Source organism: Microchirus variegatus, assembly GCF_963457635.1.
Source record: "Microchirus variegatus genome assembly, chromosome: 18".
Taxonomy (NCBI): Eukaryota; Metazoa; Chordata; class Actinopteri; order Pleuronectiformes; family Soleidae; genus Microchirus; species Microchirus variegatus.
The window spans coordinates 5,553,159-5,577,840 of record NC_139819.1 but is presented as its reverse complement, the minus strand read 5'-3'; the positions used below and the strand labels follow the sequence as shown (position 1 = coordinate 5,577,840).

Below are 24,682 nucleotides of genomic sequence, written 5' to 3'. Positions count from 1 at the left end.
CTTTAAAAAAAAAAAAAAAAAAAAAGTCCCTAAAGACAATTACTCTGCTTCCTCTGTGACACCTGAAACCATTAATACCATAATTACTTCCATTTTCAATTTCTGTATAGTTGCCAACTGTGTGAGTATCTCCTTTATACTTAAAGGGATACTTCCCCGATTTGAATGTGGCTTTGTATTGCTAGAATAGCAGTAGTATTTTTTAGTGCTTCCCTCCCTTAGTTTTTCCCTGACTTGTAAAAAAATCTGTTTTCCCTTATCCAAATGTGCCCTACTGTGAGTCAAATGACGCGTTTTGCATCACAGTAGGGCAAATTTTGAAAATGGAAAACAGATTTTTTTTAACAACTCAGTGAAAAACTGAGGGAGGGAAGCACATTTTCTAAAAAAAATACTACTGCTATTCTAGCAATACAAAGCCACATTCAAATCGGTGAAGTATCCCTTTAACTCTTTATCACAATAACTAACATGTTGGATGAAAAAAAATAACATGTGCATTAGAGACGAGTGAAAGAACTGAAGTGTCCCATAAGGTACACCCATGATGCACCCATTAGGGCCTCTTGAATTTTTTTTTTTTTTTTTTTTTTAAACTACAACTGGGACGACTAGTTTCTATGAAATCACTATTTCAGCAGGACAATACCCTCTCTGTGGCTTTGGCAGTCCTTCCTGCAGTACAGGTCTGCCCCTTATTAAAAATGCACAGTGCAGAGAGCACGGGGCGGAGAAGCAGGTCTTTTTAGTCTTGTTTACGGCAAGAACGGTAAAACTTTGAAGTTCCCAAAGAAAGGATTCAAAACGTGCACTTAAAATAAAAGGGGATGTGTAACAAACTTTTCAGCCCAAACCCTTTATCGTACAAAGCATTCAAATCTACTCCATTTGTAACATTTAATGACCAAACAACCACCAAAACACAGTGTGTGCTTAATTTTTAACTCTCTTCCAGGGTTTATGGAGATAGGGGGGGAGGGAGGGAGGGAGGGAGGAGTGAACCATGTCAAGGGAAGGAAGAGTGAGTAGAGCTACAACGCTTTTAGACACACCCAGTACAACAAAGTGTGAGAGACAAGCAAGAGAGTAATGAGTCTGTGTGGAGCAATAAGAGGGTGTGGCTTTTTCTTCTTTTTCTTTTTTCTTTACACACACAGGGAGAGCAGATAAAGCTGCAGTTTGCCTTGTAGACAAGAGGAGCAGGAGTAACAATCCTCAACTCCTACACTTTCACTCTTGCCTGGCTTCACCGACAGTCGTGTAGCTCCTCCTTTCCTGCTCACTCGGTCCCTTCTCTTGTGCAAGCCTCCCCTTTTTTCTCTTTTTGTTTTTAGTTTTAACTTTCCACAGGACGACACAGAAGGGGGAGAAACGTCAGGAACACATTTGCAACTTAACGCAGCCATGAAGGACAAAACGAGGAGAGGAGGAGGAAGGAATCAGGCCAAAAGTGGTGAGAAATCCCTGTGCTGTGTTTGTGTGTCTTGTCTACGAGAGTCTCTCCTCTGCTCTTTCCTCTTCCTTCTTTTTTCATCTGGTGCCTCCCTCACTGGAGAATGTGAGGAGGGTGGGATATTTAGCGTTGCACTGCTGCTATGAACACTGCTCTCAGAGTTTTTAACTCTTCACATTCACTGCCCTGGGATCTAAATATCTAAAAGAAAAAGACTGTAAATAATCAACTACTTATATAGATTTGACTCTTGCAGGTTGTTTGAAATAGAAAATAAAAGCCTGTATCTCAAACTACTCAACCTGCCTCACAGTTGCATCATGTTTTGTGTCTCTGTGATCTCCCGTGACCTTTACCACCCTCCTCCTTATAAGGCACAAGGATGATTGTATCAACAGGAAAAGTTAAAGGTGTGTTTACAAAATCGATGCAAATCTGTCCCTCGCGACACCCTTAAAATGTCTCGGGAGGTCTCACGTATGACACGTTAGAAAGGAATTCGGGCCTTCGTGTGTAGTGAGAGCCAGCCGCAGAAATCAGTGCCAAAAAGTGATTGGCGGCACAGAAAGGGAGCAGTTTGCTGTCGTAGTAAAGGCAGTAAGGTAGAAGAGAGTAGAGGCTGATGATGGCTCCTCGCTTTCGGCAAGGAGGGGCCTTCTCGCAGCCAATCACACACAAAGAAGCTATTTTTTCCAGTAGTAAAGTGGACCCAGATTGACAGGGATTTGCTGTAGAATCCACTGTTGGGTGCAAAATATATTGGGTGCAAAATGAAGTTCCCCCCCCCCCTGATTTTGCTCTGTATATCCCAAAGGTGCCATTTGCACAATATGCAAATTCACCTTTGCAAGCAAGCAAGCGAGCGAGTGAGCGAGTGAGTAAGTGAGTGAGCTCGACTGCCAAGTTTCTTAGGTTTGTTAGTTTATGTGTCGTAGCATTCTGCTGTCCAAACATGCCAGAGCTGGGTGTGGTTGTCCCTTCATCCTAAACCTCGATGACATGAGGGCCAGTGGGCAAATTCAACAGGTTTTTTTAGTCACCCTGCAGGTTGAGAAACACGCTGGGTCCTGCTCCCTCCAACTGTTTCTGTCAAAGTATGGGTAAAAAAAAAAAAAAAGACAGACACACCCCACTTTCCCTTTCTTTTGGAACTTCTCGGCAAATTCACTCTCTCCCTCAGGCACTCTAGCTTTCTCTCTCTTACACATGCATGCATGCACGCACACACTTCTTGTCCAGCATTTCTCAGCGAGGAGGACACTCAAGCATCCCCTACTTCCTATAGCTCCTTACCCTAACCTTGTTTTTGTGTCCTTTTTTTTTTTATTATCTTATGTTCGTTACAACAGCACGACCGGTGTGTAAATATAGACATCGCAAACAAGACTAAGTCAACAGTTTAAGGAAAAATGAAAACAAACCAGTATCTTACAGTCACAAGTGAAAGAAAGGAGTAAAAGAAATAACGACCATAATCATGGCAATAAGACAGTTAAATGGCTTTTCCCTTCCTTGAACCTACAGAGATAAAGAGTATCCCGTTAGAAGAGATCTAAATTATCCTTACCATAACATTAACATCACAACTAAATGCCTCAAAAAGCCCTTTAAAGTTGTGGGAATGCAAAAGGTCTCAAATTTGGACGACATAGTATAAGTATGACGTTTTTGTTAAATTTTGGACCAAATTTTTTTTCCTCCAAAAATTTTTCAAATTTTGGACGACATTATATAGTATGACGTTTTTGTCACATTTTGGACGACATAATATAGTAGGACGTTTTTGTCAAATTTTGGACCAAAATGTTTTTTTTTTTCAAAAGAAATTAAAAATTTTGTACAATATTGTATAGTATGACGTTTTTTGTCAAATTTTGGACCAAAAAATGTTTTTTTCAATTTTTTTTTCACAATTTGGGCGACATAACATAGTATGACGTTTTTGTCAAATTTTGAACCTCACAGCGATAGATTTCCCTTCTGCCCACACACATATAATGTGTTTTTGATAACTATTATCTCTTAGTATATATCTTATAGTGAGCTGGAAAAGGTTCTGGGATTATTCTCAGTCATTTTTTTTTTGTCTTTCATTTCCCCCCATCAATCAGATGTCATGAGCGCGGCCGGTGGGAAGAGCGCTGTCGGCCTGAAGCAAGAAGAGGACACGTCGTTTGCTGTGAAGATCCAGGGAGCAGGGTTAGAGTCATTTGAGCTGCAGGTAAAACAGATATATTGATGTTTCATCTTGATCTGGAGAGTTTTCTCTGAATCAATCATCAATAACCGAGTGTTCGATGTGTAAAACCACTGCGTATTTTTTAGGTGCATGGATTTTGGCTCGTCCAAGACATGCTCATGACCCTGCTGTCGAGGAATGAGGTGTGTCCGCGCTCCAGCATGTCGCTTTCATTCGCGGGGACGGTTCTGGATCCTCTGGCCGAACTGCAAACTCTCAAGGGCCTGAAACCAGGAGCCATCATTCGCCTAGTGGAAGGTAGCAACTGCTTTTTAATTGTTTTACCTTTCAAAAATGCTTTCCCGAAGAAAGGGTTCTTCGAGGGTTCTTGGTAACAGTAATGGTTCTAGTAAGAACCATTTTGCTCCAGAAGAACCCTTTAAAACCCCTCTGTGAATAGAGGGTTTTAAAAGGGTTCTTGGTAACACTAAGGGTTCCAGTAAGAACCATTTTGATCCAGAAGAACCCTTTAAAACCCCTCTCCTGAATAGGGGGTTTTAAAAGGGTTCTTGGTAACACTAGGGGTTCCAGGTGGAACCTTTATAAAAGTTTCTACACTCTTGGAAATAAGGGTTCCAAAAGAGTTCTTCTACAAGGGCTGGGGTTCTACCTGGAACCATTTGTTTTTCAAGGGTTCTTGGTAACACTAATGGTTCCAGTAAGAACCATTTTGATTCCTTTAAAACCCCTCTCCTGAATAGAGGGTTTTAAAAGGGTTCTTGGTAACACTAAGTGTTCCAGGTGCCACCAAAACCAAACAGGGTTCTCCTACGAGGACAAGCCAAAGAACCTTATATGGTTCTACTTATCACTTCTATTTCTAAGAGTGTATAATGAAACCTGGTCCGTGACCTCCTCTCACTTGTAAACACAGTACGTGTGCGCGTGTTGTTTTCTTGTTAATTGGCATAAACTATATCATCATAATCATTATAATCATTATACTACACAAGGCTATGTTTATCGCATTAATACGCGCACTACGCTCAACATTCAATGATGTATACGAGCTTGTTTCAGTGCTTTAGTTACAGTTCATTGTCCCTCAGGTCATGTGAGTTTGAGACCTTCCCCCGGTCTGACCTGCAGGAGCAGCATCAGCGTTGCTTTAGCATGCGGTCACACAACAGTCAGGCAATTTGACAAGCAGTTGTTTATGGAGCGCTTGATTTGCTTTGCGGTGCTTTCGGCGGGGGGCTTTTGCATTTTTGGTATTCTGACGTGTGGACGTGACCTCCCGTCCCACTCAGCGTCCAGGTTTATTTTTAACAGTAGAGTCCACTTCTGAGACTTTTCACGCGCTCTTTATGGCGTTATCTGTCGTCGTAAAAACGTATAGACGTCTCACTTGAGCTGATAGGCTCAGTCTTGAATAATGTACCTAAAGTACCAGAAAATGACTTTGAACTCTTTTTTTTTGTAATATTACTGATGTAAAAGTCTTTCTGATATAAAATGTACTTAAGTTTTAGAAGTGAAGCAGTTGTTTCAACTGGAAGGTTGTGGGTTTAATTCCTGCCTCTGCTTGTCTATATGTGTCCTTGAGCAAAGACACTAAACCCCATGTTGGAGCGTGTAAGACTAGAAAAGCTCTATATAAATACAGACCATAACACCAACTCTTCTTCTTCTTCTGATTTTATTTGGTAGTAACGAGTACGAACAAATATAGTTAGAGGAAATGTAGTGGAGTAAAAGTTGCTATAAATATAAATAACATAGTAAAGTACAGATACGTGAATTACAGTAACAAAGTATTTATACTTCTATACAGTCGCAGACGTTTGTTTCTACTTAAACCTTTAAGGTACTACTCAACCATTTGGTTGACCACACTTTAAGTCACTATACTGACTCACTTAGTGAACTCACTAACACTAAATTAATGTCACTTGTTCTGAATGTTATACTTTATGAATTATGCAAACCAGGTTTATTATGAACAGACATCTCAACCGTTTGGTAGAGGCTTGTATCTGAAATACTGTAGGGTCTAATTAAATAATATATATATATGTATATGTATATATACATATACATATATTTATATATTTTGTCGTTATTGTTATCATAAGTTAATAAAAATGAAATAATAAAATAATATAAAATGCAAAGAAATAATTTTTCCTTTGCTTTTTTCTTGGTGCGTACCTTAAAATGTTAATGTTAAAATGTAATAAAAATGTCATTTCCATTCAAATTTATTGCGTAATTAATAACTCGTCCATAGCTTATTAGCATTTGAATTGCTGTCCATATCATATTTCTTTTTCTTTACATTGTTTTTCTTTCACACGAGTCTCTCTCTCTCTCTCTCTCTCTCTCTCTCTCTCTCTCTCTCTCTCTCTCTCTCTCTCTCTCTCGGCTCCTGATTAAACGCTGACTCACCTTCCCTGAGTCATCGTTACGAGTTATTGAGGTTACGGCGGTTTATACAGCTGCAGATGTTTCAGCTGCGTGCCAAACAATTACTCTGTCTCTCACCTGTTATCTATCTATACATGTGAACAAACACAGACACACAAACACCGTGCCGTCTGTTTGTTACACTACATACGCTGAACATCAGCATTGATCGCTTTATTCTTGATTCGCTCTAATTCGTTCGTGTTTTTCGACTCTCTTCCAGAGCCGTACACCGCCTGCTCTGCCAGGCTGCATCTGGCTCGAGTCCTGGAGCTGTTACGAGCATCTGGGCCTCAGGACGCCCTGAGAGAAGGACGCTCGCCCAGCCTGCTGGACACACTCACTCATGTGCAAACAACAGGTACACACACACAATACACAATACACACATAACATGAAGCAACATCAAAGTAACACTCGGGGCTGTAATTAACAGTGGTGTGAAAACAACTGTTATAGTCATATATAGTTGTTCTACTTTTCTTGTTCTCATCAAACTGATTTGAACAGCAGGGCCGGCCCAAACCTTTATGGGGCCCCCCATGATTGGGCCCCCCCATCCCACCACCTAGGATTCACCTGTTAGACTGTTATTGACACAAATGTAACACGATAAATTGCATTAATTATGTTATTGTTGTGTTATTAACTCCAAACAAGTTTTTTTTTTTTTTACTTTAGAGAGCAGTAAAATCACAAAAAAGAAAGTATAAGTTATTGAAATGTATAAAAGTGCAGAGATGTTCATTCATTGTTCATTTGAGAGACAGCCTGGGGGAAGAAACTGCCTTGTTTCCTTTATTTAACACAATTTATTCCTTTGTTTCCTTTGTCATTTATTTAACCAGGAAGGTCCCATTTAAGAGACAATAAGATCTATTCTTCCATAGGAGTCCTGGTCCAGATAGAGATAGCAGAGACAAATAGTCCAAATAGTTACAGAGACAAAAGTATCTCAGATATACAACTCATCACAACAGAATGTAAATGCCAAAAGGAAGTAAAAAGTTCCTTCAAAAAAACAACATATTTCTTTCACGACAGAGCATAAAACACCTTTCTGCAGGTGTTTAAAGAATGCAGTGTCTCTCGTGAAATGATGTGCAATCTTCAGCTTGAAAATAAAGCCAAATAATTGACAACATATAACTAGCCTAACCCCACATTGGCTCCTATAAACACTATTTAGATTTTCTTTCTTTCTTTCTTCTTCCCACACACTATTGGTGGCCCCCTCCTGGAGATTAGGGTCCTCCTTTTAATTTGTTTGTGCCTCAGGCCGCCTCTGCTCTGTTCAAGCACACACTGTCCAAACATGCCAAAAAACTACTGGCAAGAGTGAGTGAGCAATGTCTCCGGTTATGAATGAGTGAATGAGCTCTATGATGGTTGAGATCGTGTTGGAACACTGACTGCACTTTATAAACGTCAATGTAACCCATGGAAACTTGACAACGTTGAATCGCTGTCTTACGTTTGTTATTTCAGTCCATACAATTACTCTCTTCACTTTAAATATGCCCCAATCTAAGTACGTCATGTGTTTTTAGTTGGACCTTTTTTCACAGCAGATATTTCACGCCATGAAAAAGGACAAACGCAGGTGAACATTTAAGGTGCCATATGTAAGAATGTGGCCAAAAAACGGTTACTACATTCAAATTCAAAATACAGAGGTTCTTTCAGGCTTCGTTTTTTGATGTAACTGGCAACCCGTGGTTGCTCGGCAGCTGAGACTCTACTGACTGCAATGATTGGTAGATGGCGGTAGTTTTTTTGTAGGTGCCAAAACATGATTTCAAAACATAAACATGATTTGCAGTCTGCAAAATATTTTTTTTAATGCGAATATTTTGTCTGTACTGTTGTTGTTGGTGAGTTCAGTTTGTTATATGAACATTATTTCTGAGTCTCTGTGACATATTAAGAGGATTTTATGGCCAGTTGCTTTAGTTTTAAAGCAAAGAATACTTGACACTTTATGACACGTATGTCCTGGATGTGTTCCAATTAAAACAACTTTTACCTTTGCACATGTGCGTTTGTGCAAACACGTTCTACCAGCAGTGTTTGACGTGGACCTGGCTGAACTTTGCTAATGTGTGGTTTCCACGCAGCTGCCGGCTCAGTTTGTCGACGCGCAGCCTACGCAGAAGGTCCCGTGATGTTTGTTTTACGTTCATTCAGAGACGGCGAGACAGAGATGAGCGCGTCGCAGGCGATGACATAGCCTGACTGTGTCTCACTTTCAATCCCCCCAAAAAAACAAAAACATTTGACTAATTGCAATACAATGGAAGGAAATATTATACTGAAATGACTGAGAATTTGAACCGGCGTGTCACACCCCATTTAGACTCCAACGGAAAGAGCCTGAAGCGATCTTTAAGCAACACAAAAACAGACTCCACCAACCAGGACGCAGCTCCTCCCGAGTACCTGCTCCCTGGTTCCACTGACCGACCGCTCATGGCCCTGCTGCCTCCCTGCACCCAGCCAGAGGTACGCGCTGTAAATGCATGCATTTTCGTTTTTTTTTTTTTATCCTACCGACACGCCCCGACTCACTCTTTGCGACTTCTTATTTCTCTCTCATCAGGCCCCCAGTTACTTGAGGGACCTGTGTCTCAGCTGCTGGAACCCACCTCCAGGACACAGGAAGATGCAAGGAGACTTCCTGTACCTCTCCGTGACGACGAAGGAGGGCCGACAGTGTGAGATCACTTGTTGTCCCAAAGGTTTCTTCCTCAACAGGTAAAAAAAAAAAAATAGAGTAAAAAATAACTGCATTGTTGTTTGAGGTGTGGTTTTAATGCCTTAAGGCTTTTTTTCTTCTATTTTTAATATCATCAGTATCATCATTTGGCATAAATTGTTGTTTTTCGTGACAACGGTTAGCACCTGAACTTGTTTCTAAATACTAAATCATTCTTCCAATCCTCCTTTTGTCACGCAGGTCCACTGAAGACGTCTTCGACCCCCGTCCTGCGCAGTCCTCTGCGGTCCACCACTGTCTCACTGACCTGCTCTGTCACGTCAGCCCTGCCTTCAAAACAACCTTCACCACACTCAAAAACAGGTAAAGCATTTATTCACCTGTGCTTTAAAACCCACTTCTTCTCTTTGGCCTTTGACACTTTCCTAAAGAAAGGGTTTTTCAAGGGTTCTTGGTAACACTAATGGTTCAAGTAAGAACCATTTTGATCCAGAGAACCCTTGAAAACCCTTTTCCGGTTTAAAGGGTTCCAGGTGGAACCTTTATAAAAAGGTTCTACCTAGAGCCAATGTGTGTATGGCTGCCATTTCTTCCTGTGTTTTTTATGATCTTTCAATTCTTTTTGATCTATTTTATGTTATTTTATTGTATTTGTTTGTGTTTTATTTACTATGTACAGCACTTTGGTCCACTGTGGTTTGTTTAAAGTGCTTATCAGATACAGTTGGATAGTTACCATTAACTACACTCTTAGAAATAAGGGTTCCAAAAGTGTTCTTCTACAAGGGCTGAGGTTCTACCTGGAACCATTTGCTTCTGAAAAAGGGATCTTGGTAACATTAATGGTTCCAATAAGAGCCATTTTGATCCAGAGAACCCTTTAAAACCCCTTTCGTGAAGGGTTTTTCAAGGGTTCTTACTGGAACCCTCCTAAAGGGATCCAGGTGGAACCTTTATAAAAGTTTCTACCTGGAACCAAAGGGTTTTATTTCTAAGAGTGTGGGTGCTTACTAACATGCATATAAGTTGCATACTAGCCCTTTATTAGTAAATATTAAGCATGTATTAACACCTTATGTAGGTAAAATCTTAATTCATGTCGTAATACAGGTAGAATAATGTGTTGCTTATTGCTTGATGATTACTAATAAAGGGCTAGTATGCTACTTATATTGGTTAGTAAGCACCCAGTTAATGGTCAATATGTGAACCCTAATCTAAAGGACTTTAAAAGAGAGATTTTTGGGGGCTAACAGCTTGTTCTTTCTCTCTATAGACTTCAGTTACCACCAGTAGAGGCGATACCGACCCCTTACCACACGATGAGTTGGCTCGGCCCTCCATGCGCCTCCCGCACCCACAAAAACGCCTTCAGCAGACTGGGAGTCGAAGAACAAGCAGCGAGACAGGTTCGGTATACGCGTCACAGTGCACTGACAGTTTGCTGCTGTTGGCAGTGATTTTTATTTCTTTTAATCAAACCTCAGCTTCTGTGTTACCTCATGAGCCAAAGGCACTTTCGTCAGCGATCAAAGGCCAGGTGGAACGTGTATATAACTGTGTGATGGTAATAAGAATAATAATAATAAAAAAAATATTGGACGCAACTATTGCTCATTCACAAGTGTTTACATGACCTGGCTCCTCAGGGCTCTTTGTGACATGGTGTAACATCTTCAATCGTCCACCAGGGAACTGAAAAACTGAACTGTAGAAGTGTTTGGGTCATATTTTTTGCTGTTTCTATCATGTATATATATATATATATATATATATATATATATATATATATATATATATATATATATATAATATGACCCTTTATGTTCTATAACGAATAAAATATAACTGTGAGTAATAAGTAAGAACTTTTGAATGCTATTTACTGAATGTGCACATTTAAAATAGATGGAATAATCGCATAGAAACTGCAATATTCAGTGCAATTATTATTGTTGCTCAAACTGTGGTGCGTGGACCACCAGTGGTACGCAAGCTTCCTCTGGAGGAACTCTTCTACTGTATATAGAATACTAAATATAGGAAATTATGACTGGAGTGTGTAGAAAACTAATATAACAAAGAAATTATCGAATTAATTAATTCATCTTAATCTAATGTCACTATACCAGTGTGTGAAGTATATGTGAGGAAGAGGAGGATGATGAGAGAGCGAATGATTGGGGGAATTATTGGGAATAAATCTGCCTCCTGTGAAAAGTCTGTAGCCGACTTTGCTCGACCTGTTTATTAATTATATATATGATTCACATCAAAATGAATGAATGCGGTGTGTGTTTCTCTGTGTAGAGCCCAGACTGGAATGAGGAGTTGCAAGCAGCCCGAGATCTTCCTCAAGGCAGCGTGGAGGAGCGGCTGCACAGAGACAGGGCCATGCTGCAGGTGACTATCAACAGCAGGACAGTTATCACCTGTTCTTCTATTCCTTATCGCTCACCCTTTCTTCTTCTTCTTCTTCCTCCTCCTCCTCCTCCTGCTGCTGCTGCTTCTCGTCATGGTTTCCTCTCTCAGGTCAACAGTGGATTTGTGAGGGCTGTCATGCAGGGGGCAGAGACTGTCGTCGACGGCTTTGTGGAGCCCGTAAACGGGAACCCGGAGGACCCGGCCTTCCTTTGGGGCGGTCTGTTCATGAGCCAGGGGGCGGCGAGCGCCATGTTTGGCGGAGAAAGAGGACGCAGGTATATATATATTTTAAAGGTGCATTATGTGATAAATCTAAAGCAACTGGCCATAAAATCCTCCTAATATGTCACAGAGACTCAGGAATAATGTTCATATAACAAACTGAACTCACCAACAACAACAGTACAGACAAAATATTTGCATTAAAAAAATATTTTGCAGACTGCAAATCATGTTTATGTTTTGAAATCATGTTTTGGCATGTGGCGCCACCTACCGCTGTCTACCAATCACTGCAGTCAGTAGAGTCTCAGCTGCCGAACAACCACGGGTTGCCAGTTACGTCAGAAAACGAAACCTAAAAAACGTTGTTATTTTGAATTTGAATGTAGTAACCGTTTTTGGCCACATTCTTACATATGGCACCTTTAAAGAAATATTTAAAAATAACTAAATATTTTGAATAATTTTCCACTGCGACCCTGTGCTGTGTCATAGAAGAGGGATTTATACTACCGTTCAAAAGTTTGGGGTCACCTATCAATTTTTTGTCATGTTTTCCATTAAAAGTCACACTTTTATTCATCCAAAGAGTTGCAAAATGAATAGAAAATATAGTCAAGACATTGACGAGATTAGAAATAATGATTGATAATGATAATTACAATGATAATGTAATTGCAAAAGGGTTTTCAAGGGTTTTCTAATCATCCAATAGCCTTCTAACGCGATTAGCAAACACAATGTACCATTAGAACACTGGAAATGGGCCTCTATACACCTATGTACATATTCCATTAAAAACCAGACGTTTGCAGCTAGAATAGTCATTTACCACATTAACAATGTATAGAGTGTATTTCTGATTCATTTAATGTTATATTCATTGGAAAAAGAAGGGCTTTTCCTTCATAAAAATAAGGACATTTCTAAGTGACCCCAAACTTAGTGCTGATTATTTGAATGTCACACTTGCAGGGCAGCTCAGAGGCTGGAGCTCAAAGGAGTACAAGCTTACAGTGACGTAGAAGGGCTGCACGAGCTGCACACACTGCCTACAGCCATTGTGGACTACAGAGGTGTCCGCCTGTCGGCCCAGGGTCTGGCTCCTGGCTTGGAAGGCTCAGATCAAAGCCAGGAGAATCCTTCTGCCTCAAGGTATTGTTGTGAATTTGCCCAACATAACACACTTTGCACACTTTTTGTGCCTTTTTCTTTCTAACACTCTGTCTTCTTCCGGTCTTCAGAGGCTTGTTGTACGGAATCAACGCGGGACCTCAAGAGTCCGCTCAACGCCGACGTCTTCTCGGGCTCTTGGCTCACTCCGCCAAGTGTCTTTCTCTGCAGAGAAATGTGGTCGTGGCGCCCAGCGGCCTCCGCGTACCGCTGTTCACCTCAGTGGACGCACAGGGGATGTTAGGAGGCGACGGGAGGTTCTACATACTGGATGTGTTCAGGAGCTTCCCCGCTGATGTCAACTTCTGTCCAGACGTGGAGGCGGACAGTCAGACGGTCGCCGGAGAAGAAGAGGAGGAGGAGAAGAAAGAATGCTGTGAGGAGGAGAAGGAGGAGGAGGAGGAGAAGAAAGAATGCTGTGAGGAGGAGAAGAAGGAGGAGGAGGAGGAGGAGAAGAAGAAGGGGGGTTGTGTAAAAGAAGGATGGCCAGAGAATTATCATACAGACTCTGGGCTACCACACAGCTTCCCTCACGGCCTGTGCAGACTGAGGCCAGAGCTGGTTCAAGCGTTCATCCAGCACAAGTGAGTCGGACATGGGGTGAAAAAACAATACTTTTCAGGGCACTTTTGGAGTTTTAAAGTGTTCTAATATTTTCGGTTTTATTGTTTCAGACACAACCAATTCACTCAGCGCGTCAGGGAGACGATGGAAGAGAAAGGAGGCTTTGAAGAATGTGCAACAGCTTGTAAGAATAGTTCACATAACTAATCCCTCCAGGAAAAAGAAAAGCCCCATTGTGATAGCATCAAACACCCGTAAAACTTTGACAATTTTATGATGTAGTTTTTTTTATATATATATATATTTTATTGTTGTTGCAGCTGACTCTCGAGCCACTGATTCAGTACGAGCTGCTTGTAAAGACGTAGGATCGGTTAGTGACATCATCTTTGAGATGCGACTCAACCCGAATGTCTTTTCTCCAGGTACACACACACACACACACACACACACACACAATAAAGGATTATTTTAATTTAACAATTAGTTTGGTTCATAAAATGTCAGTAAATAAATGATGATGAGCTTTACCAAGTTTTCTTTATGTCTTTGTATTTATATTATATTATAATATTATATTGTGATATTACCCAAGGAAAGAACTGGACCATGCATAACAAGAAAAATTAACTCAAACCAATACAATGATCCAAAATATTTGATTAATTTAGTATATGACTAATTGTGTACAGCTATTCTTGCATTGCTACTCAAACAAAGCCTTATTGCCTAACTCTAACCTTACCCTAACCACCAATCGCATATTAGCCTTACATTTAACCAGTTCCCTTAACAAAACAATTAGAATCTGCCTGAATAAGAAAATGTCAAATCCTTAAACTCCTCAAATCATTTACTCTCATTATAACATGAGTCTTTGTGTCCTTGTGTTTAGGAGTCACCTTCCCGCCTGCTGAAAGTTCATCACTCGACCTGCAGAGGAGGTTACTGAAGGAAGCGGCAGCTTTTGTCATCACACACCAGATACCAGACTTTGTCAGTGGATCCATTTTAAACTTGCCTCTCTCTTTTTTTCTTCTTTTTTTTTCTTCTTCTATCTTCTCTTGTGTGTGGATGTGAATGAAACGAGCTCACGATCTGCATGTGTGCACACGTCCACAGGTGACGCACTGCCTAGAAAACTATGAGGCGCCCATGGACGGAGCGTCTCTGAAGGAGGCGCTGCACCAGCGAGGCATCAGCCTGCGGTATCTGGGACATGTGATGAAGGCCATCAGTCAGTCAGAACACAAGGAGAGCCTGAGGCATATGCTGGTGTGTTTGAATTCCCCCCAAAAAAAAAGAAAAGATGGCCTCAAACTAAGACGTGAGCACTGTCCTAACTGTGCTTTCTGTTATCAACAGAGATCAGTGGTTGGTGAAATCTTTATCCGCTCCACGAGAAGAGTGTTCAACAATTTCCTCCAGGTGCATTATCACACTATACATTGTTCAGGGCGGTGTGCGTCAGGATGACTAACTCCACTTTAATGTGACCCCGTCTTTATAGGGTGTGGACGTGCCAAGTCTCTGCGCAGCTGTCAGTCACTTCCTCTGCTGCCTATTGGTTCCTCACTTCACGCCCACGACTGCAGGGGAGGACACCAAAAAGAAGTCGAGGCGGCGAGGCAGAGGGGCCGGGCCCAGTGAAAGCCTGCCCTGGAGCACGCTCACGGGGCCCGAGTTGTGGAACCTGGTCTGCCAGGACGCCGCTGAGACATATAACATCCCTGGCAGCCTCGTGTGAGTACACACAGACAGTGTTTGTTCTCACTTCATGCTCGCCTGATAGCGAGCTATGTAATGACTCAGTGTTAATGTGTAAACATCTGTCATTTTTGCTCCGGTGGCAGCTCTGGACCAAACCACCTGGTGGAGCATTATGGCCTTCAAAAGATCTCTCTGCTGAGAGAGTTCTGTTTGAAGACCGGCGTGCAGGTAACACTCTTATGAGATCACTAGAGCCATGAAAAACAGATATACTGTTCTACTGTATACACTACCGTTCAAAAGTTTGGGGTCACTTTGAAAAAAAAAGAAATATTTGAAAAATAAATTACAAATTTGAGAAAAAAAAGTACGATTTTGAGGGGAAAAAATTGGAAAAAATAAATAGTTTTGAGAAAAAAATAAAAATTTTGAGAAAAAAATTTAAAAAATTTAAAAAAAAAATTACATTTTGAGAAAAAAAATTACATTTTGAGAAAAATAATTTACATTTTGAGAAAAATAATTTACATTTTGAGAAAAATAATTTACATTTTGAAGAAAATAAATTACAATTTTGACAACAAAAATTACAATTTTGAGAAAAAAAATTACAATTTTGAGAAAAAAAAATTACAATTTTGAGAAAAAAAATTACAATTTTGAGAAAAAAAATTACAATTTTGAGAAAAAAAAATTACAATTTTGAGAAAAAAAAATTACAATTTTGAGGAAAAAAAATTACAATTTTGAGAAAAAATTTCCTTATTTTTGAAAGAAAAACACTTTTTATTTCAATGAATATAACATTAAATGAATGAAGAAATATACTCTATACATTGTTAATGTGGTAAACGACTATTCTAGCTGCAAACGTCTGGTTTTTAATGGAATATGTACATAGGTGTATAGGTGTATTTCCCTTGTTCTAATGGTACATTGTGTTTGCTAATGGTGTTAGAAGGCTATTGGATGATTAGAAAACCCTTGAAAACCCTTGTGCAATTATGTTAGCAATCTTGTCAATGTCTTGACTATATTTTCTATTCATTTTACTCTCTCTTTTGATGTGACTTTTAATGGAAAACTCAAAAAGAATTGTATTCGTGACCTCAAACTTTTGAACGGTAGTGTAGGCTGAGTTATGATTGCAAGATTATCTGCAAAACAAAGAAAAAACCCCAGATAAAAGTAAACATGTTTGTTTATTTCTGTGTCTTCACCAGTTGAGATTGAGGGACTACGTCCTCGACAACCAGAGCAAAGCTCCCATTGGACCAGACGACGTCCTCAACATCCTCCCTATCGTCAAGCACATTTACACGCCGACCATGGACGCATCTAAAGCATATCGTGCCGCACAGAACGACATTCAGAAAGGTGGGTCAAATAGAAATGTTGGACTTCCACTGTGGTCTTTGCGTCCGATTCGTGGTTTCTGTAAATGAAAAGTGAATTCTAATTGTATAATTTTGTGTTTTTAACAAATGTAGGCCTGCTGGATCAGGCCCACGAGCATCTGAAAGAAGCAGCCTACTTGTTTGGTAGGGTGTGTGATGACTTGCACCCGGAGGCCTGTTACTGCAACACCCTGTTAGCTAGGGTGGCCTTCCTGCAGGGAAAGACAGCAGAGGTAGGTTTATTTACCCTCATGTTGTCACAGCAATGCTATGGATGGAAAAACATAATTACTGATGACGTGTGGGAGGTTGTACATTTACTAAGTTAAGGTATAGTTAAATTATGAAGGTAAGAAAAGGAAGAATTAGTGACATCTAATGGTGAGACTGCAGATTTCTCTACCTTTAGAAGCACAAAACACTGACTGGTTTTTGCCTCAATAGAATATAAAATGCTTATTTTAAGGACATGGAAACGAAACATACTTTATTTTATAGCATTTATACACATATATAAACATAAACCCTCCTTAATATACTGGACCTTTAAGGTAACTGCACTTTGCTTTGGGATTAATAATCAAATTCACCAGAAGAGAGAGACCAAATTATGTCAAGATATTCCACCATGACATCATAATAACAATATTTGTGACTGTATTTCACAGAACTTCAAAATAAAAGTGTTTGTTGTGGATATAGAATGATATATAATTCATGATAAAATCGTATTTCCTTAAAATACTGGACCTTTACGGTAACTACACTTTGCTTTGGGATTAATAATCAAATTCATCAGAAGAGAGAGACCAAATTATGTCAAGATATTCCATCATGACATGATAATAACCATATTTGTGACTATATTTCACAGAATTTCAAAATAAAAGTGTTTGTTGTGGATATAGAATGATATATAATTCATGATAAAATTGTATTTGTGACCCAAAATTTGGGTCATTCAGTATTCAGTATAACTATTCATCTGCATTATTCCTCAAATATTCCAATGTCTAAACGACAGTGCATGAGAGCTAGTAAAACATTGCAGGGCCCCCAGTATGTTGAGTTTAGAGGAGCAGGTGTCTTTGAAATGATGCATTCAAAGACCCTGGTAAATGTCATCACTTCTGCTGGATGTACAGCATAGTCGGAATATAAAAGTAGCTTCAAGAAACCTCTTAAATTTCATCACCTCTACAAACACGCGTGTTCCACTAATTGACTTCCTCTGTCGTCAAGGCTCGCAGCGTCCAGCTGAAATCCGTGGTCATCAGTGAGAGGGTCCTCGGCTTCGACCATCCGAACACTATCCTGCAATACGTGAGTACAGCGACACATTTAACACACGTGAATGAGTGCATATTCACGTGGTGTCAACGCTGTGATATCTTGTTTTTTCACGTAGACCCTCCTGGGCGTGTACACGTATGCCGGAGGGGAGACGGCGCTGGCTCAGAAGTGTTTCCTCAGAGCTCGGCTGCTCATGTTAACCGTCCACGGAGAGGACCATCCCTACACGGCAACGCTGGATGTAAGCGGCAGCACTTTAATGCTCACTTTTACCTCTTGTGCTTCTCACGCCAATGTAATAATACGAGACATGCGACAGAGACAGAGCAGAGTATCTATCACTTTTAAGTTCCGCTATATTGTTATCTTGCAGAGCTGTCTTGGGCTGATGCTGACAGGAGATCAGTCAGGCCAGTTCTTAAAGAACGCCCTGAGACTCCACACTTCCTTCTACGGCCCCACGGACTTGCACACTGCTCTCAGGTAAGTTCATGGGTTACCCACTGGTCCTTGAAATCCTTGAGATTCCATGCAGAACAATGAGCGAGTAAAGCAAGAAAGAGCAAAATGACAATGTGATGCCTGGGATGTGAAAATTCAAAGATGTCAAAGACTGACTTTGGCCAAAGAGCCCAAGGACGATCACTTGGCGTGCTGCAAATCAATAATAAAAATAAAAGTTGCCCTCCCATCTCACGCAGTGTCAGCACATTCAGTCCTTGAATTCGAGCGAATCTGTCTCCGGTAAAGTAGCGTCTTCAATCAATGTTTTGTCTCCTTTCTGCAACGTCATCACTGTCTCTGTGCAGTCAGCACCTGGTGGCCCAGTGGCTGTGCAGTAAGGGAGAATACCGCAGCGCTATGAGCCATGAGAAAGAGGCCCTGGCTGCTTCGACCATCTTGGTTTGTATATTTTAAGTTGAAGGGTGCAAGAAAAACAAATCATTCTGGGTGTATGTGTGTGTGTGTGTGTGTGTGTTGTCTTACGACCATTGTCTTTCGGCAGTTCGGAGAGAACCACGCGCAGACGAGCGTCCACAAAGACTTCCTGTCCACCATCACCAAGCAGGCGGTGCAGGTGGAGCGCTCTCTCAGACAGGCGGGAGCTGAAGGTGCAGAGCAGACAGTGGAGGTTTGGCTTTGCTTTCTCTCTGACACGCTTAAGAAGACAGACAAGACAGACACATGTGTGTTGACCTCACTCTGCTTTGTGTCTTCAGTGTCTGACTCCAACAACGGACTCCATTCTGGAGCAAATGGTCCTGATTACAGGAATCAAGAAGATAACGAAAAGGTAAACGTCACATGACATTAAGGCCCTTAAAAAGTATTAAAAAGTCTTAATCACCATTTCATGAGGTATTAAATCTTGTCCATAGAGTTTGATTGCAAAAAGTCATGCATAAATGTATTTATTTTCCTCCCCGCGTTTGTTAAAAACAAAGACACGTGACGTTACACACCTTGCAACAGCGAACTTATCTCGCACGAGATAAACTCCAAAATCGCCAGACATGGGAAAACGTACTTTTTTTGCAAACTAAACCTGTTTTGTATAAAACCTAGAGAACAAAAAGTGGGGAAAAAACAACTGTTCACAATATCACACATACTTTATAATACTTTTTATGATGCAATATTAACGTATTAATATCAAAAACAGACATTCATTTAAAATGACACAAATAATAGTGTGGACAACTGTAATTAAAATTGGTACCAGGAGCCGTTTCGGTCACTGCCATTCGTGGCTCGGGCCCTAACAAGCGTATTTATATATGTAATTAAATGTTGTATATGATACATTTAATAATGTCTTATTATTGCTGTTATAAAAAACATTGCTAGCAAACACTACACACTGTGTTCAAAAGCCGGTGAGGTCGTGGGCCAAGTTTTCATTATAGCATGATATTAAGTGGGGGGCCTCATGTAATCCATTGGGGGGGCCGCATGTGGCCCCGGGGCCGCCAGTTTGAGACCCCTGGTGTAAAAAGATTACAACGTGTTTCAGGCTATGTTGTTTTTCAAAACATACCTCACTGTCAGTGGTACTTGGAGCTCAAAGGTGCATTATGTAATAAATCTAAAGCAACTGGCCATAAAATCCTCCTAATATGTCACAGAGACTCAGGAATAATGTTCATATAACAAACTGAACTCACCAACAACAACAGTGCAGACAAAATATTTGCATTAAAAAAATATTTTGCAGACTGCAAATCATGGTTTTGTTTCGAAATCATGTTTTGGCATGTGGCGCCACCTACCGCCGTCTACCAATCATTGCAGTCTGCCGAGCAACCACGGGTTGCCAGTTACGTCAGAAAATGAAACCTGAAAGACCTCGGTATTTTTTGTATTTGAATCTAGTAACCGTTTTTGGCCACATTCTTACATATGGCACCTTTAAACTAATGTGTTACTGGCAGAGATTCTCCTTCATTGTGTTTTTAAATGTTTTTCCCCCTACCTAAATGACTTATATATACATATATATTGTTTTTGTTCACAGTGACAGATACCAGGAGTACAAAAAGAAACACGAGGAGCTCAAGGCCGCCGTGCGAAAAGAGCTGGGACTCAAACTTCCCAGCGAGGTCGCTGCCCTCGAGGCTGCGAAGGCGGGGGAGCAAAGCTCAGATAAAGAAACCGGACACGGGAAGGAAGCCGAGGACGGAGGAAGGAGCCCGGCGGAGAAGAACGGCGACGGCGAGGAGGAGGAGGAGCAGGCTGCTGTTATTTCGGCAAACGGTCACGATGAGAAAACAGGCCACAGTGATGATGACGATAGTGACAGGGCCGCTTCAGGTGCTGGAGGTGAGATAGTGAACGGGGAGTCAGAGCACAGAGCTGAAGGTGAGGTGAAGGGCAGCACGGCTAACGGCGTGGTGGAGTCAGAGTCGGGGACAGTTAGTCCACCGGTCCTGAAGAGCAAAAAGTCCTGGGCTGATATCGTTTCGAACGCGAGTATAGTCAACGGGACAGGAGAGAAAGACAGCGCAGTCAACGGAGTTGCAGATGGTGTCACTGCCAATGGAACAGCAGAGGAGTGAACGCATGACACAGACAGACAGACAGACAGACAGACAGACAGGGCTGGGTATTGATGAAACTTTATCTGATGCAATATTGATATATCTGGACTCCGCTATGGATTAAATTCATTAAATCACAGTCTTTTAGTTATAGCTGGCAGAGGTGGAAAAAGTACTAAAATATTGTACTCAAGTAAAAGTACCAATACTTTGATGAAATATGACTCAAGTAAGTAAGTAAAAGTAGCCATCTGAAAATGTATTTGAAATGTACTTTAAGTCAAAGTTACTTAGTTACTTTGTGTGGGGTGTGAGGGTAGTAGAAATATGACAAGGGGTCAGAAATCCAAAACTATTTTGGGAGCTCACGCGCCCGACGCGACACAGGATCTATGTTCACGCGCCAGTGCTGGTGCTAATCACATCATCATTGATGAATGTTTATTTTTACTCAGTAACGGATAGGATTTATAAAGTAACTAAGTACAATACTTGAGTCAATACGTGACAAAAGACAAAAGACAAAATCCTGATTTTTAAATTGTACTTACAAAATACACACAAAAAAAGTATTCAATACAGTAACTTGAGTAAATGTATTTCGTTACTCTCCACCTCTGATAGCTGGCTTGCAGTTGAACACTTTCTCCGCTCTCGTTCTTATTCTATGCACTTTAGATCTTCTCAACATGCCTTCATTTATTCATTCACACACACATACACACACACATACAATCTCACACTCACGTTAGGTCCGGTCTTCCTCCGTCTCTGCTCCTGCACATCACTGTCGACAGGACGCCACATGCTTCCCGACTCACTGGTGCTGATGAGATTAAACGCCCTTAGGTACTGAAATTTGATACTGAACGACATATCTTTAGGACGTTTGACACTCGCTCGATACCACAAAAGTATTGAAGTTCGATACCCAGCCCTAAACCAATGATGAAACACTGTTGTTGTTGATTTTTTCTCAAAAGACACTGCTGTAAAAATAATAAAAACTCTCAGAGGTGATTTGATCCAGTGACGCACACGATTAGAGATAAGAGTGTGAGAGGATGAGTATTACTTTGTGTTGAAGACGTTATTACCGATTACAGGGAGAGGGGCTGTACTGAAGTGATGTGTTGTGTTTTTTTTCTCCCAAAAATAAACTTTTTACTCTGTATTTAACATGTTTTTTTTATCATCTTTAAGAGCCACACACAGGTTTCTGCTTAGGAAACTGTGTTAACTTTAGTTCATGAAGATTTAGCTCTCATTTAAACCATAACCAGCTAATCCCTGGTCTTAATCCAACCACGATTTGGATGGAACAGCAATGACATACAGTATAATCTGAAAGTTAGGTATTTTTAAAAGTAAATAAAACACTGTAAGACATTTAAAATTTATTATGACAGATGCAAAAGGTTAAAAAAAAAAACAAGGTAAAGGGACATTTTTCTTTAATGTTTACTGGCAAATTACATGGTGGGTGAAAATACCATCTTATGTTTTTCTGTGCTCCAGAAATCTTCCGTTACACCAACTCATATCCTCCTTCACAACACTGAGGAACCTTCTCTGTGGTCTTCTTCTTTTCCTCTTTCCCAGCAGCTCCATTTTAGACATCCTTTGTCCAAGATAATCACTGTCCCTCCTCTCCAAACCCTGACCCTCAGATATGTTCGTTCCTAATCCTGTTCATCCTGGTCCCTCCAGCGCCTCCTGTCTTTTAAACAATGCAACTGTCTCCAAGCAAAAAGTAATCACTACCGTCTTGTAAAATCTTCCCTTTCACCCTTTTTGCTGCTCTCCTTCTGTCACACATCAGCCCTGACAATCGTCTACAACTCATAGTAATGAGGATTTTAATCTGTAAAGAAATAAAAATATCACTGCACCAGACAAAAGCCAGCTTCAATTATTTCATCCAAAGAGGTTGATATGTTTCTCTTTTACCTCAAAAGTCAAGCATCAACTCAGAGCACAATTAATTTATTTAAAAAAAAAAAAAAGTAATATTAACAGAAACAATAATAATAATAATAAAAATGTCCAGTATTAGCCACCTCACGTGTCACTGCTGACTTTCCCTCAGAATAATCTCCAAATCAGGACAGTGCTGGTACTCGGGTTCACATGGCTCCGCCCAGGTGGATTGTGGGAGTCTGTTAAGGCTGTTTGTCGGAAAGGTGATGACCGCCGTGTCGCTGAAGACTTCGATGAGACGCGACGGACAGGGCAGCCGCCGCTCCTCGCACACGTTCAAAGCGTGGTAAATGTAGCTGTAGTCGCGCTGGAACTCTCGGCCGACCGTCCTGCTGATGCAAAAGAGTGGAGATTGATCAATACTGAGAAATACGTTTTTTTTTTTTTTATACCAACTTCAGGAAGTCACTTTTAATATAAAACTGCATGTTTCTATTTCTCGTACGAACCGGTCACTCATTCCAGTGAAGCTGTTTCCAACAATCGTCATGAGAGGAAGACACTGTGTGCTCCAGTTCCTCCACAGCAGGTTGTTGTACAAGGCTTTTCCGCAATGCATCAGGTAGAAGAGTGTGGGCTTTTTTGCCAGACGCTTCCCTTCCTGCAAAATACACAGCGGTAAAACTGTCAAGGAAGTTTCGGAATTGTATCTACTTCATGTAGATATTTTGTCCAATAACTGACCTCGTTCTCTGTGAGCACATTCAGACCCAGCTTCCTCAAAACGTCCCTCTCGTCAGTAGAAAACATCGGGTCATAAACAGAACAGTCCTCCAGGGGGATCTAAAGGGAGAAGAAGAGCAGGGAAGCGAAACGTTCAAGACGATCAGTGACGCAGGCGAGTGTTCATATTTATCTCGATTAATAAAAAAGAAAGAACACATCACTGACCTGGCCTGCATCTAGCAGCAGCAGTAACATGGCCAGCTGGAAGCGAGCGACGGGACATGAGGAAAAGGAGCCCAGGCCGTAACACACGCACTCCAGCTGCTGGCATGGTCTGCCTTCCCCGTCGTCCTCCGGCTGCTCAGTGGGATCCTCAGTGTCTTTAGAGAGAGATACTGATCCTGCCACCAGCAGCTGCTCTGTAAAACCACCCGGAAAAGGTTCATCAAGCTGCAAGCAGAATCGGTCCCTCAGCTAAAACTCTAGTAACTGAACACTAAACGACAACTACCTTGATACTTCACTTCAGCACAGCTCCTATTTTATACTGGTTTTATCCCGATATTCCATCTCTTTCATTAATGTTATGCTCTGTTTATTGATTTATTTACTTACTATCCCTATGAATATTGTGCACTACATGGAGATTGCTCTTTTGCTGGGGTGACAGTATGAGTATTAAATTCTTATCACAGTGTTCTTATCATACTTCCTTAAAAAATGTAGGCCAGAAAGACTAAAAAGAGAAAAAAAGAGAGGCCGATTATAAAAATGATCTAAGGCCTGTGGATGTCTGGGCTCTGTTGATACAAATATCTCCACGTGTTGACAGTTTAAGACGTGTAAATGTCTTCTACTCAGACTGGTACTTATATTAACATGTTTCCCTGAGCGTGTCCTTTGTGTAATACACTGATAAAACACCGTATGATATTCCTCACCTCTCCATTTCTGCCAGATCCCGTCACACCTGAGCTCAGATCTACAGACGGAAACAGAGCACAGAATTAGAAGGACCCGTGTGGATCATTACCAACAAACCTTTGCATTAAAACTGTCAATCGCGTGTTCGATTGTAATTAGATTTCTTACGCCGTGTCTCTGATTCGTTTGATAGTTTTCCCGATATCCAGCGGCTCCTCCTGGCGGCACCTGGAGGCCGAAGTTCCCTTGTGTGTCTTCTTTGATTTCCGCGCTGCGCTTTTACGTTTTCGGGCCAACTGCCACTGTTCTCCAGTGTCAGACATCTACACACACTCACCTTATCGCTGTCTATGAATATAAACAAATATACGCATGTGTTTTTGGATGATTCGCGCGTTGACTCTGCGTATAGAACCTGCAACACACGGGGACCATATTAAGTGTGACACGCTCTTCTTTTTCCTTTGTCTTGTCTGC

The 24,682-nt window shown here is 40.9% G+C and overlaps 2 protein-coding genes across 2 annotated transcripts; one reads left to right on the top strand and one right to left on the bottom strand.

Moving 5' to 3' along the window:
- The first annotated feature begins 1,364 nt into the window (after positions 1-1,364).
- Positions 1,365-21,802, top strand: LOC310940005 (clustered mitochondria protein homolog). Its single transcript, XM_083904903.1, has 28 exons — positions 1,365-1,453; positions 3,565-3,674; positions 3,779-3,950; positions 6,322-6,459; positions 8,455-8,600; positions 8,698-8,852; positions 9,055-9,177; positions 10,091-10,223; positions 11,125-11,217; positions 11,347-11,513; positions 12,436-12,615; positions 12,705-13,217; positions 13,308-13,381; positions 13,518-13,622; positions 14,093-14,193; positions 14,320-14,472; positions 14,563-14,625; positions 14,708-14,940; positions 15,051-15,135; positions 16,131-16,284; positions 16,398-16,537; positions 17,547-17,627; positions 17,713-17,838; positions 17,971-18,080; positions 18,407-18,500; positions 18,604-18,729; positions 18,818-18,891; positions 20,113-21,802. The coding sequence occupies exons 1-28, from the start codon at positions 1,405-1,407 to the stop codon at positions 20,651-20,653; spliced, it is 4,239 nt and encodes a 1,412-aa protein (XP_083761029.1). The 5' UTR covers positions 1,365-1,404; the 3' UTR covers positions 20,654-21,802.
- A 321-nt stretch (positions 21,803-22,123) lies between these two features.
- srrd (SRR1 domain containing) lies at positions 22,124-24,574 on the bottom strand. The gene is made up of 6 exons (XM_083904479.1): positions 24,374-24,574; positions 24,223-24,263; positions 23,507-23,700; positions 23,300-23,398; positions 23,065-23,216; positions 22,124-22,944 (listed from the first exon to the last, which is right to left on the bottom strand). Exons 1-6 carry the CDS (start codon positions 24,526-24,528, stop codon positions 22,704-22,706), a joined length of 882 nt encoding a protein of 293 aa, XP_083760605.1. The 5' UTR covers positions 24,529-24,574; the 3' UTR covers positions 22,124-22,703.
- Between the last annotated feature and the right edge of the window lie 108 nt (positions 24,575-24,682).